The following is a 19,476-nucleotide window of genomic DNA, read 5'->3' as shown; positions in this document are numbered from 1 at the left end:
ATTAGTAATATGATCCCACAAGACCCCCCTCTCAAAATAAACGAACTTTGTTATTTATATGTGACTCAAGACAATTCCTCCACACTCAGTGCAGACCCGGCAGGCCAAAAGGTTGGACAAACTGATCTAGAATGATGTGGATGTGCGCTGAAATAGGAATCTACGAATTGGTAATAGTTACAGATTACGCTCCAAAGTGTAAAGATAATTGTTTGGAGAAACTCCACTTTTCTGTCCCCTTAAGTGGATCAGAATGACTACACTTATAGTATGTCAAGTAATTGTATTTTTTTAGCATAATAATGCAGGAATTACCATATTCCCTTCAAATGCCTCATAAAACTAAGGTGCTGGAAAGTAGCAACATAAAAAATAATATTGATAACACTGAAATATTAAGAGAATAACAAGTGACAGAAAATAGTTTGCAAACTATTATGTTATAATGCCTACTCTACATATACTGGTAGGCATCTTAGAAATCTGCTTCAGTCCAAGTTCCAAGATCCTTTTCAATGGACTTAAACTATATACTTACACAAGCATCATTTCACATCGAGTGCTATTCTACAATACCTGTGTTATTATAGTTATTATATTTATAACTGGTTTACACAAAAGAAAATAAGAGCTGTTTTCAGAGTCACATGTCAAGAAGTCAAAACAAAACAAATCTGTTTACCAAGCTCTAGGGGTACAAAAGCTAGTATCCAAGCAGTCAAAATAGAAAAGGGAGCAAGTGGGAGCAAGCTACTTTACAGAGTCAAAACATTGATTGTTTTGCTGCTGTGGAACTGGATATTCACTATCCATCCAATGTAAATGTGCCCCGCCCTGGCATAGCAGCTTTCTGAGAGGAAGAAGAAAAATCAGATAATCCCATTGCATTGTGAATATGACCCACTAATGCAGTCCCAAGAATGGTCCCTGGCAAAAAGAAAGGAAGAGCATTGTGAAGATGAGAGAAACTTGAGAGTAATCCAGTGTGGTTAGATGACCTTACAATTAGACCTGAGGGAGCTTGAAAAAAACACTAGCTGAGTATAGATGCTGCAAGAACTTGTGTTTGGTTAGCTCTTCATTGAATGACTATCTTAGTTGTGTTACTTTGTCAACACTGATTATCCAACAGTCAGTGCACTCTCCTTTTTCTGCTTGGATCTTAAATTTTGATCTCCAGACTCTTGTCTGAGTCTTGAGCTGGTTTTGCTTTTGACATCTGAGCCTGTTTGCTAATTTCTCTATATTTCTCTGGCTACGAGTAATTCTTTTGTGCATTGAGACCTTGGACACTTACACTTTGCTGTTCGAAATCCTTAATATAGTCCTAAATAAATATAGTTAGGTAATAAACAAATACAATAAATGTAAAACATAATAAAAATGAATGTGTCTTTGAGAGCAGTATTGCTAGAAAAGAATAAACAGCATCAATTTGAACTGACCTATTTAAGGATAAGTAAGATTTACTAAATGTAAAATAAATGAAGTTAAAATCCATATCTAATGGACAGCTTAAACTGGACTATAATAGGAACTGAAATTTATATTCTATAACTATAATGACTATAATGTAATTGAATTCTTCAGTACATTCTGTCCTACATTTAATAAAGTAGAGCAACCAGATTTGAGGCTGCAAAAATCTGGATAACCACTAGATGGTACCAAATTCATACAATCTGAAAAAGGACTAAGAGAAAATGTAAACTTTTTTACAGATGGTACAGGTAGTCCTCGACTTACGACCACAATTGAGCCCAACATTTCTGTTGCTAATTGAGACAGTTGATAAGTGAGTTTTGCCCCATTTTATAACCTTGCTTGCCACACTTGTTAAGTAAACCCTCCCTGCAGTTGTTAAGTTAGTAACACAGTTGTTAAGTGAATCCGGCTTCCCCATTGACTTTGCTTGTCAGAGGGTCACAAAAGGTGATCACATGATCCCAGGACACGGCAACCGTCATAAATATGAACCAGTTGCCAAGCATCCAAATTTTGATCACGTGACTATGGGGATGCTGGAAAGGTCATAAATATGAAAAAAGGGTCATAAGTCACTTCTTTCAGTCCCACTGTAATTTCGAATGGCCATTAAATGAACTACTATAAGTTGAGGACTACCTGTACTTTAAAAAACAAGGGTGAAAATGAACTGGGGCCTGAAGTCGCATCTTGAGATCCTGTGTGAGAGCAACCTGCCATATTTTTGAAGCAAGTTCCAAGTTCAAAGAGTCAAAAGAACTGGAATAGGGTGTGCTAACCTTCAGACACTTTTCAGCTCGTGCCAGAGGAAGAAAAAATGCCGGATCCAAGAAAGGAGGTGCTTCAATGGAAGCTGGCAGGGAAAACCTTTTATCCACAACAACCCTCTAACAATGCAGCCAATTACAGAGAGAGGGTCAGATAGCATTGTATGTATTAGCTTAAGCAACTTGGCAATTCATTTTATTTTTCTAGGTCATAGTCATTGGTTTCACTCTGAGTATTCCAGATGCGATCCTGGGGATCATATTACCAGGTTTCAGGACAAGCCTTCTTGTAGCAGTATTGTAATACCTATTAATATTAATGTACATTACAGTAGTTTGGCACACACTTTCATTAAGTTCATTTCAGCTTTAAATTTGTTTTATCTCTATGCTGTGTTTGTATTTTGCTTTCAATGACTCAAGAAAGAGAGAACAGAGATATCCTCATAGAGAGAAGCAAGCAGAAGAGGAAAAGAAATAGCAGGGATGTAGCATCCGTGTATTCTAACCTTTGGAGTTTCGTGGAAACATAAAACTCTTTAATGAGGGTAATTTGGTACCAAATCACTACTGGCAAAAACAGGTTGAACAGGAAGCATCAGGCACTTTCCTCTCTACTTTCCTCCCCCCCCCCCCAAATAGCAAAGAAGGAACAAACAGGTAGGCACACACTTCGGACACCTCAGAATATGCCAGAGGAAGAAAAGTTTGCCAGATCCAAGAAAGGAGGTGCTGCAACAGAAGCTGGCAGGGGGAACTTTTCATCTGCGACAATAAATTTATCAGGCCAATGTACTGACAGAGCTGGCAGCCATCTCTTTAACGGATGAATTCAAGCATAATTGTGACAGTTGTCTGTCAAGGGTGTTTTAACTGTACCGATCGGGGGTTAGACCTGAGGCCTGGAATGGCTCCTTCCAATTTTATAATTCTATTATTTTATGTACGGCCTTCAATAGGTTGGTTTTGGCTTTAGCAACAGGTCCTCATCTTCCCTGAATCAAGTGTGGCAGCAGACTTAGAAAGCAAAGAATGCTGCTCTTCCTGTTTTTTTATTTTTACTCTCCATGCAAGGGAACTGGAGTCAGCTTGTTTTGAACAGTATATTGTAAACTCATCTGTTTATTTAGTGAAATTGTGAAGGGAATTTTTCCCCTTTCCATCCTGTGAGAACTGGAAACTCCACGGAGCAGCCCCGATCTAAAAGACTGTCTCATCCCCCTTAAAAAGAAAAGGAGGGCTTAGGAGCCCTAGTGGTGCAATGATTAGAATGCAGTATGGCAGGCAAACTCTGCCCACAGCCTGGAGTTCGAGATTGTTGGGGGCAATACGCAAATAATGCTTATATTGTAAATTGCCCAGAGAGTGCTGCAAAGTGCTATATAAGTCTTAAGTGGTATTGCTATTGCTATTGAATAAGTGTTCACCTATCATGATGTGGGAGGGGAGAAAGGGAAGCCCTTTCCTCTCTGTATGTAACATTCTCAGTTGATGGCATGAGCTATACTGATAGGCTTCCCTTCCCTATGAAATGTCTCCTTAATCCTGAGACGTGATTTCCTGGTCAAATCTCAAGAGGACAAATCAGCCATTAGGAAGCAAATCAGCTTCCTAATGGCTGGTGCTTAAATATTGCTTTCTTGACGCAGCTATGCAATCCTTTGTCTGTTGTGAGAAGAGGAAGCAATGATGTACCGGTAGTGACAATGAAATATGCTGTAGCTATAAGAGGGAGTTATTGGGATACTGGTTCATCTTTCATTTTTCTTAAGTTATTCTTTGTGTGCATTTCCTGATTCCTCATAGATCCCCCACCCATTGGACTTTTGTCCCAGTGTGACACTGCTGATGCAAAGAAGTACATCCTAGCTAGGGCTAACTATCTTTTGTTTGCCAGCTTTTTTTTTTTTTTTTTTTTTTTTTTGAGACATGTGCCAAGAGGCTTTCTTGCCCCAAGAAATCCAACCTTTGTTCCAGGAAACACAGCTGTAATGCCATTGTGGGCAGCTGAGTCTATAAACCAAGTACATGGAAAAGTTGCAAAGTCTTCAGTTGCAACACTCCCAGTGAATTTCCCTACGGAAATTTGCCTGCTTTATTCATTAAAGAGACTCTAAGAACTTATATCCAGCAAGAAGAAAAGTTATTTCTTGGCCCTTTCATGCAATGATCCTGCATTAGATTTGGCGGCCCTGTAAAAATATAAAAATATCCTAGATGCATTTTCTTGTTATTGTGCCCAGTCTGGCTCTGGGAATTAAGGAGACAAGACCAAAACTAATGGTATAGCAATGCTAGATGAAAATCAAAGTCTTAAACCATATCTTCTCTAATATTTCTATGATATTTCTGTATTTTACATTATTTTTTACATTTTGTTTTGCCTCTGCATACTCTAGCTCTCATGTGTTTACTGCTTTTGAAGGCAAAGTAAGAAATGGTTGATACTGATGCAATACTATTGAGCATTACTTCGATGCAGAAAGATTTTATTTTAATTGCTCATTAGGCAAAGAACAACTTTACAAACTAGGAAGAAAGTCCTTCTGTTGAACGAACAAGAAATGCATTGTTAACAGGGCATGAACTTTAATCCTCAGTTATTTTGTGGTGACAGATGAATGCTTTTCTTCTTCTCTCTTTCTGTACATCTGTGAGCCCAGCTGAGTAACTCAAATCTGGAAGTCATCCCATCACCTTTAGAAGAAGATTTGTCTGCTAGAGATGCCCTGAGCCCACTGAAACAATGGCGGCTTGCCATTAAAAATATTTGGGTAACCTAAAGAAAATAAAAGCCAACAAATACTAGTTAGAAATATGTCTGGAAAATAATTGTGTTTCTTGGACATGGTCCTGATATTTATATAGCTCCAGAAAAAAATTAACAGATTGATTCAATATAGGATTGTTTAGCTTTTTAGAGGCTTGAAAGTGGATTTTTTTCACCTAACTTGGTGGATTGTAAATATTGATCACGTAGTCATGAACTCTTTTTAAAGCAGCATGTAAAATTGACACCATATAACTGTTTTTCTAGAAGGAAAATATGAAATGCATTTACATACCCTGAGTAATGCCGAAATCTTTCTTTCTAACCACCTTCAGTTCTAAACAGCTGGAGTTTAAAAGTGCTGTCCCAGCAGACTTTATTTCTAATTATGTGTTATGATCCCACTGAAGTTCCAGTTAGATCATGTGTATACTGGAATAGAGCCAGGTACAAAAATATACACATCTGTTACTACTAAGGTGACTAATGGGAATTGGTCTCTTTTGTTGGGAAATGTCTTGTTTCTGAAAACTTTTAAAGGTCCAGGGACCCTTCATCCAGGATAGTTTACTAATAGTTTACTAATTATCACTCTGATGCCTTAACCTGTATACTACAGAAACTCACATGTCTGTTTATTGATATCCATTAATGGGGCAATATAGTGTTTCATAGGAGAACAGTTTTTGAATCAATGTACCTCAAATGGGCTCTTTTAGAAAATTCATCAAAAATCTGGGACCCATTATTCCCATGGGACTGAAATTTGGCATATTTGTGGCTCCTTCAGTACCATGCTAGATACTGTGCCAATGTGGTCAGCTGTGGTCATGAGGTTGTTATTTCCAACACTCCCTGACAGCTTCCTATAAGGAAAGCCAATGGGGAAGCCAGCAGAAAGTTGGAAGTCACTTCTGTTTTGCCCACCTTATGGTTATTCCGTTTCTCCGTTTATGGAAATGGAAATACTTCTGAAAGGATGACCTGACATGTTGCAGGTTGTCTAGTACCAAAAAGGTGAGAGTGCAGGCCTATACATTATTATTAAAAATATGTCTTAAGTAAGATTGCTTTTACATAAATAGGTATAGTGTTCCACTCATAGAAACTGATGTACTCATAGGAGTCAGGTTATATGTGTGTATATATTATATAAGAGGCAGGAAGAGAGAACTGTGCCCATCCAAAGGCACTTTTTGGGGGGAGAAAAATAGTTTTCAGCCCTGGTGGTGCTGTGGTTAGAACATAGTATTGCAGGCAAACTCTGCCCACAGCCAGGAGTTCGATCCTGACAGGCTCAAGGTTGACTCAGCTTTCTATCCTTTTGAGGTCGATAAAATGAGATTGTTGGGGGCAATATGCTGACATTGTAAACTGCCCAGGGAGTACTGTAAAGCACTACAGAGTGGTATATAAATCTAAGTGCTATTGGTATTGCTATTGAAATACTAGCATGCTTCTCTAGCCTTTCTCTTAGTTAGTTCTCCTATCTTCTAGCTAGGGGTTGTCAGTGTACAGTAAATCCCCGCAAATGTGAACCTAGATACGTGCATACCCACAGAGAGAGCAGCTGAATAAAAAGTGCAATTAAGGAAGTATTTGATTGCCATAAGTGAGCATAAGTGTTCAAGGGCATCGTAGGTATCTGCGAAGGGAGCCATAACCCATGAGCCATAATGCCCTGATTCACCTCTTTCAATTTAAGAACTAGTCCCTAACTGTTCTTGAAGCCAAGATAAGAAGTAAAACACCGTATGGCCTATTTTATCTGGAAATACTTTTCCTGTTTAGCGAGCAGAGCTAGCAATGACAGGCAGGGAAGCTAGCCAGCAAGTGTAAAAGTAAAGGCAAGAATGTGTCATATTTCCTAACTCAGGATTATATCTAAAATCACTATGATTTTTCAAAACATTCTAAGCAATTCAACAGAAAATGCTGAGTGGTGGTGGTGGTGGTGGTGATGGTTTCTCAAAATGGAAATGTGGGGTGTGATGTTAGTGATGGGAGATAAAGCTGATTATAGGACTAATACAATTTATTGGTGCTTGGGGGTGGCTTTTGGGGGAGGGTAGGCTTGGACTGCACAGTGATCTGGATTCAAAAAGGAAAAGGTTATTTGGAGTGCATATGTTCCACCAATTGGCAATTCCTCAAAGAAGCTGCCTCTTTTTGTAAGTATGCATATCCATCACAGAGTCCTGATTTCACAAGGTGCTCTGTGGCATGAAATGCCTGCTTTGAATCCACCTTTCCCCCTTTGAAATTTAATGGTTGCCTAGCCCAATCCTTATTTATTTGTTTGTTCATATCCTTCCTTTTTTATTTTTACAAATAACTCAAGGCAGTGAAAATATTCAATACACCTTCCTCCTCCTGTTTTCCCCATAACAACAACCCTGTGAGGTGAGTTAGGCTGGCTCAGTTCACCCAGCTGGCTTTCAGGGCAAAGGCAGAACTAGAACTCACAGTCTCTTTCTGGTTTCTAGCCTGATGCCTTAACCACTGGACCAAATTGGCACTCTATACAGTATATACCATTAAGCAAAGCTTCAAGATTGCATGTCTCTTATTTCTACATGAACCTCTCCCACTCTCAAAGCTTGGGTTGATCTGTGGTGTACAAGTGCTTAGAAAAACAATGCTTTTGTATATAGTAGGGAATTCTAATGTGAAGATATGATAGGTTCTTCTGTGTAACAATGCAGCAAAGTCTGGGGTGGGCTGCAAGCTAAATTGAGTGGTACTATATTACCTTACTGTAGGAAAACATGGGAAATACAGTATTTGCTTGTTTATCTGACTGAAAGTCAACTTCCTTTCCAAAATGAACCCTGAACAGTTAACAATTCCTTAACCTCCTTCTTGACCGCACAAGAGACCCTGTTCTAATCCTGATTTGTGGTTCTTCATTCCATCTCTGGCTGATGCCAGATGCTATTTTAAGTCTTGGACAGCTTCTTTGGACTTAAGTTATTCAGGTTTTAGCCTCAGGTGGAACAATTTTATACCTTGTAAAATAAGTTGACCTAATGCTATTATTAATTAGATATTTTTAATCCCACTTTTATTATTTTTATAAATAATCCAAGGCAGCAAACATATCTAATATTCCTTCCTATTTTCCCCACCTCAATAATCCTGTGACGTGAACTGGTCTGAGAGAGAGTGACTGATCCAAAGTCACCAAACTGGCTTTCATGACTAAGGTAGAACTAGAACTCAGAGCCTCCTGGTTTCTACGCCAGCACTTTAACCACTTCACTGAACTGACTTTAATATCCCTCCATTTTAAGGTTAGGCCTCTGTATTGCGATGGGCTTCTTGCAAGGGCCTCCCACTCACTCATATTTGCTGGCTGATACTGTCACTTTTTAATTGAATATGCAACCAGGCACGTTTGCATCCCTCAGGGCATAAGAGCATTTGTGCAGCATCCATTTGAAGTAATGAACAAAGTTGTATTGTGTTAGTTGAGGAAAGAAGTAGTTGATCAACGAAGTGCAGACAAAATGAGCTCCCAGTTTGGCCGAGTACAGATGTTTTCCTCATCCCCAGGATGAAGGGCCTTCCCTACAGGCTCCACTCCTACTCCCCACAGAATGTCTGCCAGTTTCTCAGAGCTGAAGGGAAGGGCTGGAATTTAGCATAGCCCCTCTGCTTTGCAAGAAGGAGCTCCTAGGAGGGACTCAGTCTTAAATCTTGGAAAATTCCTGGTGACTGTTACTGGATCAGCCCATGGTTAGGCTAGGCTGCTTCCCATTTTAGAATATGGGACACTTTCCCTGAAAAAGGTGTGCTTGTACTGTTTCTGCAAAGTGGATGTTACTAAGAAAATCCAATAAAATCTTAAGATTTTTGGTACTGTGTATCTGTTATGGAATATGACATTAAGTAACAAAGATGCCCACCCCAAAATGGGCAGATGTATTATAGAGCAGAGCTTTTCAAACTTTTCACCCATTGTACCACTTTTAGGATATGGCAACATCCAAGTACCACCAGTTGCCTAGCAAGGTGTCAAAAACTTGATGACCCCCCCCCAAAAGGAAAAAAGTGATAAAGTACAGGTAGTCGTCAACTTACAACAGTTCGCTTAGTGGCTCTTCGAAGTTACAATGGCATTGAAAAAGTGCCCCCCAAGCCACAGCTGAGCAAGACACCTGCCTGCCCACCCGATGGCGCTCTTTCTCCTGTCTGAGGTTTTCATTGTTCTGAGCATTTCTGTTGAGGATTAGCAGTGGGGGTGGGGTGGAGGTGTTTGGTTTTTATTCCCCCCACCTGTTGGGTGGTTGCAGCAGGTTTTGGTCACTTCACATGATCCTAGGACAATGTGACTGTCATAAATATGAATCAATTGCCAAGCATCTGAATATAAATCACAAGGTCCTGGAGGTGCTGCAACATTCCAGCTGATCGGCGCTTCTTCTGGGCTCAGCAGAAGCACTAGGATAAGTGCTGCTTTCCAGCTGATTGGTGCTTCTTCAGGGCTTAGCAGAAGCACCAGGATCAGCGCCAAGCTCCAGCTGGAGCCTGGCGCTGATCCTGGTGCTTCCACTGAGCCCTGACAGTCCTGCAGCTCCAGCCATCTCGCTCAGGTTTGTGCAATGCTGCCACCAGTTCAGCTCATTCCTTTCCCCTGCTACCACTTTTCTAGGATGGTCGTGTACCACCTGCCAGGTGCCAATGTACCACAGGTGGTACCTGTACCACTGGTTGAAAAGCCCTTTTATAGAAGATACATGTGCAAATTACACTCTCATTCTACACTGTAATTTTGTTCATCTGTAGCGATGCAGTTTAAACTGTGATTTCTTTTACTTGTGATCTATGATCAACTATCCGAGGGGTAGGCAACCTTGGCTCTTTTATGACTCGTGGACTTCAACTCCCAGAATTCCTGAGCCAGCCATGCTGGCTCAGGAATTCTGGGAGTTGAAGTCCACAAGTCATAAAAGAGCCAAGGTTGTCTACCCCTGAACTATCCTCTTCTTTAGATTTTGCCAGATGATTGGGAAGTGCAATCAAACAAGCTTACAGTACATTGATTGATGGATTTTGTTTTATTTTAAAAAGTTATTTTTAAACTTTTGTCCTGTCCATATTGTACTTAAACTATATTCTCCCAAAGGGAATGTTAATCTAATGCTAATCTAGTGTGAAATATTGAAAATTTAACATAGTTTTCCGTATAATTGCAGTTTCCAGAAGGAAATCTGGAATGCATGTGTAATGCACACCAAATTGGCAATGGAGGAGATGCAATTTAGCCAAATGCAAGCTGAAGGCAACACTGTACTGTAATCTGTATCAAATGAATCTAAGTTAGCCTGGGAAAAAGCAACACCAATCTTAATGCAAGCTGACTGAAGAAGCTAGACAAATATCCATTGGAAGCAAAATAAATTAATGCAGAAGTAGAGGGTGAATTTGCGTAGTCTAGATAGGAGCAGTAGCACAGAAGATTATGCAGCCAAGCTCAATAAACGGGTAGATAGATCTATGGGCTTCTATATGAGGTTAGTAATGATTATCCTAAGTTCATACACAGCATCTTATTACATTCATACATGGTACCTTATTTCTGGTTTGTTTCCTCTTTTATCCATGGGTTGGTTATGCTATGTTGTAAAATTCATTCATGTTTTTGTTATCCAACTTTTCCTCAAAAGCAGCCTAGTGTTCCCATTTCCAATTTTTCTTCAGAACAACTATGAAAAGTAGGCTGGGTTGAGAAATGCAGGTAGTCCTTGACTTATGGCCACAGTTGAGCCCAAAATTTCTGCTGCTACGGGACACATTTGCTAAGTGAACTTTGCCCCATTTTACGAACTTTCTTGACACTATTGCAGTTGTTAAGTTGATGACACGATTGTTAAGTGCATCTGGCTTCCCCAGTGATTTTGCTTGACAGAAGGTCGCAAAAGGGGATCGCATGACTGCTGGGACACTGCGACCATCATAAATATGAGTCAGTTAGCCAAGCATCCGAATTTTCATCACATGACCGTTGGGATGCTGCAATGGTCGTAAGTATGAAAAATGGTCATAACTCAACTTTTTTCAGTGCCATTGTAATTTTGAACAGTCACTAAATGAACTGTTGTAAGTCGAGAACTACCTGTAGTGACTGGCTAAAAGCCATGTCGTAAATTTCCATGACTGGACTAAACTCTTCCCAGACCTAGTCCAGTCCTTAAGTATACTGGTCAATATATCAGAGGAGGATCAGAAATCTAAACAGTGCACCACCACAAACAGTTATTTATTTATGCTTATTCACAGTGCTTTTTTTCTAAAAAAAAAAAAAGGTGCCGGAACACACACACGTCATACAACCTGCCTTGCCTACCCTACAAGGTTCCATCCAAAAAAGGTGCCAGAACTCCATTCTGGGCGTTCTATGAGAAAAAAAAGCCCTGCTTATTCATCTTCTGCAACATGCATTCTGGCTTCTAAAGCTTAAAGGGAATGATCAAACAAAGCAACACACCTGAAACTGAAATAGAGTTTTCCATTTTACCCAATAGAAACATAAAATTATAGTACAATAAGTCCTTGACTTACAATCACAAGTGAGACTGGAAAGCTTGTCATTGAGTGGTACAGTTGTTAAGTGAGGCATCATATAAATGCATCCAATTTCACAACCTTTTTTGACACAATCATTAAGCAAATCACCCATGCTGTTAAGCAAGACATCAAGTGACTTGTAACCTCCTGCCAGCTTACTCACTGACTTTGCCTGTCGGGAGCTGTCTGGGAAGGTCGCAAATGGCATTCACATGACTGCATAAGGGCGAGCTAGTTGCCAAATGCCCAGATTACAATCACATGATCACAGGGATGTTGTGATGGTCCTAAATCACTTTTTCAGTGTCATTGTAACTTCAAATGGTCACTGAATGAATGGTCATTAAGCAAGGTATTGAGTAATGATAGCTAGATAACTTTTAACTTGTTATTTGCTGCTCGTGGAAAATGATTCTACAGCAAGGAAAAAACCTTGAAGTTGCAGGTTAGCATCCATTTCTTTAAGTCATTGAGTTGGATAGATTGGACACATTTGGCATGATGTTAAGCATTTTTGACTTTCTTACGTCATATCATGAATCCCATCATGAGATAATGAGAAGTCAAAGTTCACACACTTCAGATAAGGCATAAGTTTCCTTTTCTGGCGGGCTTTATCATTCTCTCCTCGAGCAAATATGAAGAACTGAAAGTCTTTTCAGCATGAGGGTTTTTTTTACAGATTTCTCTTTAGGTAAAATACAAAAAAGGGAAAATGCAACTGTTCCATGTAAGAACAGCTGTTGCCTTTAGCACTTAAATCACAGAAGAAAAGACCTGAATTGAAGCAAGAGACTTCTTAAAAAATAGAACTCTGTTCTGTATAAGAGCAACTCTTGCCTTTGGCAACTAAGCAGTCTTTGAACATGACAAACTGTGTTTTAGAGAAAAGCCCTTGATTTCATTCTTCCTGCAAAAACTACCCAAATCCCAGAACACACTGTGCTTTCTGGTACTTCATGTCTAAGCAATTTCAAATATGTCTTTGTAAATGCTAGCCAGAGCAATATACACATTAGTCACCCTTGCTTTATTCACACAATGTGAGCTTTGCAAAATAGTTCAGACAGGAAGCACAACCATCTTACTTTACTGTAAGATTACAGAATCTTGCAAGCCTGAAAATAACAGCTCTCCCCCTTTGTTTTACAGCCCAAGAAACTAGGGAGTGTCAAGTTCTTGGTGCCAGGTGCCAGATTAACTGGAGACTGAACCTCTCCAGTTATTTCTGCAATGTAGAAGATTTGTAGAAAACTTTTCTAGCTTTATTGTATCAGGAGTGTAGGGAGACATGTGTGAAAATTTGGCTAAGTTAGGTGGATTTTTCAAGAGCCTTTAGCCACAATTACTCATCCATGCCTTATGAATCTCAGACTACCAAACTACAGAGAAAGACCATCACCTTTGTTCTCTAGCATTATGAACTTCTCATTGGCCATGGCCTTTTGGAAAGAGGGTACAGTGTAGAAGACTTGAGCTGATCCTCCTGGTAGGGTCCAGCAATACTCCAAATGCAGCATTCGTTTGATCCTACAGATGTGGCGTAACAGACTTGCTTAATACTGTATACAGTTCTGACAGCTAGTTTTCTTTTGCACAGAAATTATAATTACAGTTCATTGGAAATAATGTGAATAACAGGATTCTTAACATATCCTACCAATTTTTCAGATTCGATTGAATAGTCGTGGACTTATCTATTCTGTGGGCTTGTTGCTAGCTTCAGTTTTTGTCACGGTAAGTATATAATATTTTATTTTTTAAAAAGCGATCGTAGGCATGTTGGCCATGAGGGGAAAAAATCACAGAGGCAATACCCATGGCTGATCTTCAAACTGTATCAGTACCATGTTTAGATGGAAAGCAAAGCAACATTTAGACCTGCAAATTGGATCTTATCAGATTGTACCAAGGATGAAACTGAACAGTTTTTTAATTTCAGTATTATAAATCTGTTCTCATAAACATCTCTTTGTCAAGGAACTTAGGCCAGATTGTTGTTATTGGAAGAAGAAATGCTGTTGATTTGTAAGAGGGATTAATGGAGAGAAGATTATTCACATTGGTTCATAGATATGGGAGAGCCATCTCTAGATTTATATAGTAGTAATGACTTTCTTTCTATTTCTAGGTGTTTGGAGTTCATTTGAACAAGTGGAAGTTAGATAAGAAGCTGGGGTTTGTGTGCCTTTCCCTCTATGGAATCTTCTTGTGTTTCTCCATCATGACAGAATTTAATGTCTTCACTTTTGTAAATTTGCCTATGTGCAAAGATCATTGATCCTATGGACAGTCTGTTGAGAGGCAACTTCCTTCTGTACCAGTGCAATATGAAAATGGTTGGCATTTCCAAGCAGCATGAGGTCCCCTATGAAGGCTGTGAAGTTCAGTGGGGCCTCTTCTTATCTTGGCTTAGTCTCTTTCTAAGCCATCTTTTCACACATACAAACGCTCACCTGGAAACCACCTATATTGATGTGAAGATTTACAAATTCAGAAGCTCTGATGGGCAAACTAACTTTTCCCTGGCCCTGAGCCAGAGAAACTGAACTATTACAGTTTTTTTAAGTTATTTGATGGAAGACTAATTTATGAATTGAGACTATAGCTAAGATACAAAGAAGAGGGTACATTGCATTGACTGCTTTTGGAGAAAAATGAAAGGAATTTATTTTATTCTTCTTTCCTAAGAAAGTTTCCTTGCAACTTATCTACTTTGTGGAATACTGCATCTCATTGGATGATTCCGATGTCATAAACAGTGCTGTGAGAACTGAATTCCAGGTACTTACTAACACAAATGGACCTATACTTTTCAGAAGTGGTACGTAATGACTTCCTTACGGGAAGTAATGTATCCCAGAAAGAGATTTGGGAGGAATCTTAACTGAATTCAGACTGTAGAGTTGAACCTTGCTGCCATTTTATTCTTAACCGCAGAATGTGATCACTAGGTTGTTTAGAATATTTCCAAGCAATAGTTTAGGCCTACCGACCCCGGCAGGCTCACAAGATGGAGTCCTGGTTTTTAACTTGATTATTGCCAAGAAAACTACATGGATGTATCCATGAAGTCACCAGGAGCCAAATGTGACTCAAAGGAGATTTAACTCTTTTTTTCCCTTTTAATTTAAAATACAATGCCTGGACTAATCTTTTATGGGTTCTCGATGTTTATTGAGATTATTCCTTTAGCACTTTTAGATTGAAAAGTACTTTATTACCCTCCCTTTCCTCTTTATCCTGGCAACAGTTTCTTAAGGTAAGCATTAATATTCTTGTGTCTTAAAAAATAGTGCAGTTGAAAAAAATCTGTGTCCCCACACATATCAACTTCAGGACCACATTAAGTTCTGAACCAAAATTGTTTTGATCCAAAACAAAATTCAGATTTTGGGATCATCAGACCACCTGTTAATGTTTGGAGACTGGAGAAGAGGAAATGGATGTAAAGGGAGATTAGTTGAGAAGGGAATATAGCACATGTTTTAAAATAATTAGTTGAAGACACTGGTTTGTAAAAAGCATATTTTGCACATATATTATTGCTGATGTTATCATTTACCATTCTGCGAAGGATACACTGGACCTGGGTGGGCATGTTATTGTTTTTTCCTTTTGTATCCCACTGGGTGGTTTGCTTATGCAAATCCTATTTTAGGAATCTTTGTTGGTGAGTTCTTCCTGCTATTTACCACAAAATTGCATAGCACTTATTTTTAGTTTTCTTGACAAAGAGGATTAGATTTTGACAGAGAAAGCTATGATAAAGTCCCCCTTCAATGTTCCATTGACTCTGCTGTCTTTAATGTAGTTTGCTCTGTTCACTCTGGAAATCCTGAAGACACCTCAGCTTCCATGTAAACCACATCCATTCCCATTACATTTTCAGTGATAAGAGCTGCATTCCTGACTGTCCCAGTGACATTTAGGCCCGGACTGTCCTGTTTTGTTTTATTTGGTATATATGCGTATGCTTTGTTTTACTCTGCTTTTATAAGAAGGGATCTTTTGCTAGGCAAATGTGCAAGGAAGATTTTATCTACATAATTCACAAAGGTTATTCTTAACAGAGAAACAGCAAGCTGATGCCTGGGCATAAACACACCTTTCAATTTACCCATCAATTTATTTTTTAGTGCTTCCTTATTCAAATGAGTTTCTTTTTCGGATCAATAGTATGAAATAAAATGTTGTGATCGGCAGTCTCCCTTCACCATAGCATCTTGCTTTTTCTTATGACTTCCATAGTTGAATTTCCCCTCGATCTGGTTTCATCCACATGTGTGGCTAATTTGTGGCCAGCCAGATAGAATAAATGTATTAATACAAACTTAGTTTAACAGAGAAAAGTTTGCTCTTTCTGCACCTCTCCCTCACACATACTGTACACATGAACATAATTTGCCAATTGCTCCCTTGTACACATTTTTAGTGTTTTCAATTCTGTGTCAGACAGATGCAATAAAATTGTCAGAACTCATGTTCTTATACTAATTTAATGTTCTAATGTATGCTGAGGGACTATAACTGCATTCTGATTTTCTATCTCTTTGTTAATTAACTGCTGAGCATCTAGCACGGCAAGAGCCATCTTGATGTATGGTTGAAGGCATAGGACTAGAAGCCAGTTGGTGATCTTGGGCCATTCATTTTCTCTCAGCCGTAGGAAGAGGGTAATGATAAACCACTTTAAAAATGTTGTCAAGGGAAAAATTTTGAAAAGGTGTTTTCAATACTGCAGAGAAATTATGAGTTTTAATCTAGGGCAGTGATGGCGAACCTTTTAGAGATTGAGTGCCCAAACTGCAACCCAAAACCCACTTATGCATCGTTGAGTGCCGGGTGGGTATGGCCAATTGGGTGGGTGTGGCTGCGGTGGTAACAGCAGACTGGGTGGGACTAAAAAGTTCAATCAATTCCAACTTTGCAAGATCTTTTTTTTTTCCACGAGAAGTTGAAATTGACTGAAGTTTTTGTTTTTGCACATGGCGGCGGAGGCCTAAAGCAAAAAGATTTTATAAAACCCAGCTGAAGGCCTAGGACTGGGGCGACGGTGCATGTGCCCAAAGAGAGGGCTCTGAGTGCCGCCTCTGGCACCCGTGCCATAGGTTCGCCACCACTGATCTAGGGCAATCAATTGTTTCACATGGGGATCTACAGTAGCAGGTTTTTAAGCTTTCAATTCACAATAAACTCTAGGAGTGAAATACAGAAATAGTGGCAATGACTATCTTTTCAGAGATTTTTGTCCACTGTTATAGATTTATTTCATTAAAGATTGTTTAATATGCTCCTATGAAATCTTAGGATTCTTGTAACATATTACTTTTACCATCCGTCATGCTTTCTTCATTCTGTTTTTAATTAAATAAATAATTATGGTCACTTAGTATATTTCTGTTTTAGCATCCAGAATTTTTTTTAAAAAGCATTCATTATTATCGCTTCCTCTTGGTTGTGTAATAGATTACATATAGAAATCCATTTCACATCATCCATATGATCAGGATGGGTTGCTCCCATTGTCAACACAATAGAATTTATTGGTGAGACTTCTCTTGCTTGGTCCTGACCAGCTCTAAATGATCCCCTTGGGATTTTCTGTAACTCCCTGCTCCCTCAAAACACAAACTATTTTCAAAACAAAATGGAACAGAATAAATGGAGAGCATGGAATGTCAGATACATAACAATATTTTGGAGATTAAAAATAATTTGTGGTCTTGCAGAGTATGGCTGCTAAAAATCTAGGCACTGCATAGTGACATGTGCATATTGCTAACATAAAATTCTTCATTTTGGATCATTCTCTTTATGGAATGTGAATAACACCAGTCTAAATTTGTATCTTTGTATTAATGGAACACATGTTCATCTCTGCAACTATCCATTCAACTCAATAACAATAACAGACCACTGGGAGAACAGAATAACATTTAAAGACAAATGTTAAATTGAGAGTTTACCCTAATTCTAACAACAAGTAGAAGAAGGCTAGTGGGTATTGCCTATTCTCTCCTCTCAGCAGTCCCCAGCATGGCATACCCCACTAGCCCACCTTCTCTCCATCTTCTCAGTGTCTTCATTTGCCTCCCACTGCTCAGTTGCCATTGCCAGTGCCCTTACACAACATACTGTGTCACCCCAGTACTTTTCCTCCTTTGCACTCAGGTCCCAACACTATCTATGGCCCTGGCTGCCATCCTGATCTTTTCAGCACTTTCCCTTCACTCTCAGCCACATGGCAGGTTCCAACTCCTTTATTTTAAAGTTAAGCCATGAAATAATCTTCCCAACTAAGCCATGAACAGTTTTATTTCATTTATCAATTCAGTTTTTGATTTAGTACCAACTTCCCTAGAAGAGAAGATTGAGTGAGTTTCCCTTTAAACCTTTCACCTAAAAAGAAGTAAAAACAGCTGGTTTTTCTCTGTGTAAATTTGTTAGCAACCTATAATAAAAACATTTTAGTCAGTAGTACTTCTTTCTCTGGCTTCATTATTAATAATTAGGAACAATAAAAATATTAAGGCATTTTGAGGTTCATGTCAGGGATGATAATCCATTTATTTTATGTGAGAGTAATATTTTTTAAAAATATAATTAGTTCAGGCTTTTCCATCATAAAAGTGAAAATATTTCAGTTTTGCAAATAGCAATTCTGCTCCAAATTAAGTGACATGTTTATTTTCTTTTTTATACGTCAAATAAGTAGAATCATAACATTTTCATTTTAAAACGTGTTTCTTTTTGCTGTAGGTTTAAAATACATTGTATGTTGCAACTTGATCTTATCTCATTTAGGCATTGATGTTTTGCAAGAATAGTGTAAACTGCTTTGTTTTGTATAACCTTGATAAAATAATTTTTCCAGAACAAACTGGATTCAATAAAATCTGCCTACTGGCATCTAAGATACTATCCCCCTTGATCTGTTTTCCAGTAACTGCCCTCTTCTTACTTTTGTTCAAGGATGTGATAGCTGATGGTATCAAAGGCTGCTGAGATGTGCAAGGGAGCTACTAGGGCCACACGTCCTGTGGGGATCCTAATTTATAGATCTTTCACCAACATAGTCTATCTCTATCCCATTTCCCAGCCGTATTGCAATAGGTCCAGATAAATTGAATTCTGGAGTTAATGATGAACTGAATAAGTGTTATCTAAGTAAATTAAAATTAAACTTAGTGCTATTATGCCAGTAAGAATTTAGGAGTGGGGGAAAAAATAAGAATGTTTATGAGGCCTAAAGCAATTTGCCCTCAATTCATTTAATTCAGTGGTTCTCAACCTTTCTAATGCCGCGACCCCATAATACAGTTTCCCATGTTGTGGTGACCCCCAACCACTTATACATCACCAGGTGCCAGGGGTGTGGCCAAAGAAAAGGGGGAAAAAATGGCGGACAGCCTTGTTTGGTGACCCCCGTGAAATAGTCATTCGACCCCAAATGGGGTCCCGACCCACAGGTTGAGAACCACTGATTTAATTCTATCTGCAACAATCGCTTATCAGCAGCCCTGAAGTGTCACATCCTGAAGCCAGACCCAAGGACAATACTTGCCCTAACCATAGAGTCCTTGATAATAAGGAGTTTCAAATGGTTTCTCCTTCTTGGATCATAATTATATATAACTAAAGACCGTGCTGTAATGATTATGACAACTCATATGATGTTTCATATTAATTGGTGGATAAAAAGAAATCCTGTGACCCCTAACCTTAGATAAGGAGAAGGAAAAGATGCAAAGCCTCCCTGCTTGCATTCATGTTATTTGTTTCAGTGATCTGGTTGCCCTTAAATAAGTAAGGAACACACATTTGGAATGTCAGGTTGGGATCACACAATGTCAGGTTGGGATTACACATTATAGCCTCATC

General features: G+C 38.9%; 1 protein-coding gene and 1 long non-coding RNA gene across 3 annotated transcripts in view; one reads left to right on the top strand and one right to left on the bottom strand.

Annotated features, from left to right (window-relative positions):
* Positions 1-15,379, top strand: part of SLC24A3 (solute carrier family 24 member 3) — a 182,507-nt gene extending 167,128 nt beyond the window's left edge. For both annotated transcript variants that reach the window (XM_039325992.1, XM_039325993.1), the window contains exons 16-17: positions 13,264-13,329; positions 13,724-15,379. In XM_039325992.1, the coding sequence (XP_039181926.1) occupies positions 13,264-13,329; positions 13,724-13,873 (216 nt within the window). In that variant the 3' untranslated portion in view covers positions 13,874-15,379. The remainder of the gene's footprint in view (positions 1-13,263; positions 13,330-13,723) is intronic.
* Positions 4,151-6,863, bottom strand: LOC120300236. Its single transcript, XR_005554609.1, has 2 exons — positions 5,318-6,863; positions 4,151-5,031 (listed from the first exon to the last, which is right to left on the bottom strand). It is a non-coding gene; the product is annotated as an uncharacterized LOC120300236 (long non-coding RNA).
* Positions 15,380-19,476: the final 4,097 nt, after the last annotated feature.

This window comes from Crotalus tigris, unplaced genomic scaffold (assembly GCF_016545835.1).
Source record: "Crotalus tigris isolate CLP2741 ecotype Arizona unplaced genomic scaffold, ASM1654583v1 scf7180000024339.11422700, whole genome shotgun sequence".
Taxonomy (NCBI): domain Eukaryota; kingdom Metazoa; phylum Chordata; class Lepidosauria; order Squamata; family Viperidae; genus Crotalus; species Crotalus tigris.
Note: the sequence above shows the minus strand (reverse complement) of the source record. Positions and strands in the feature narration are given on the sequence as shown.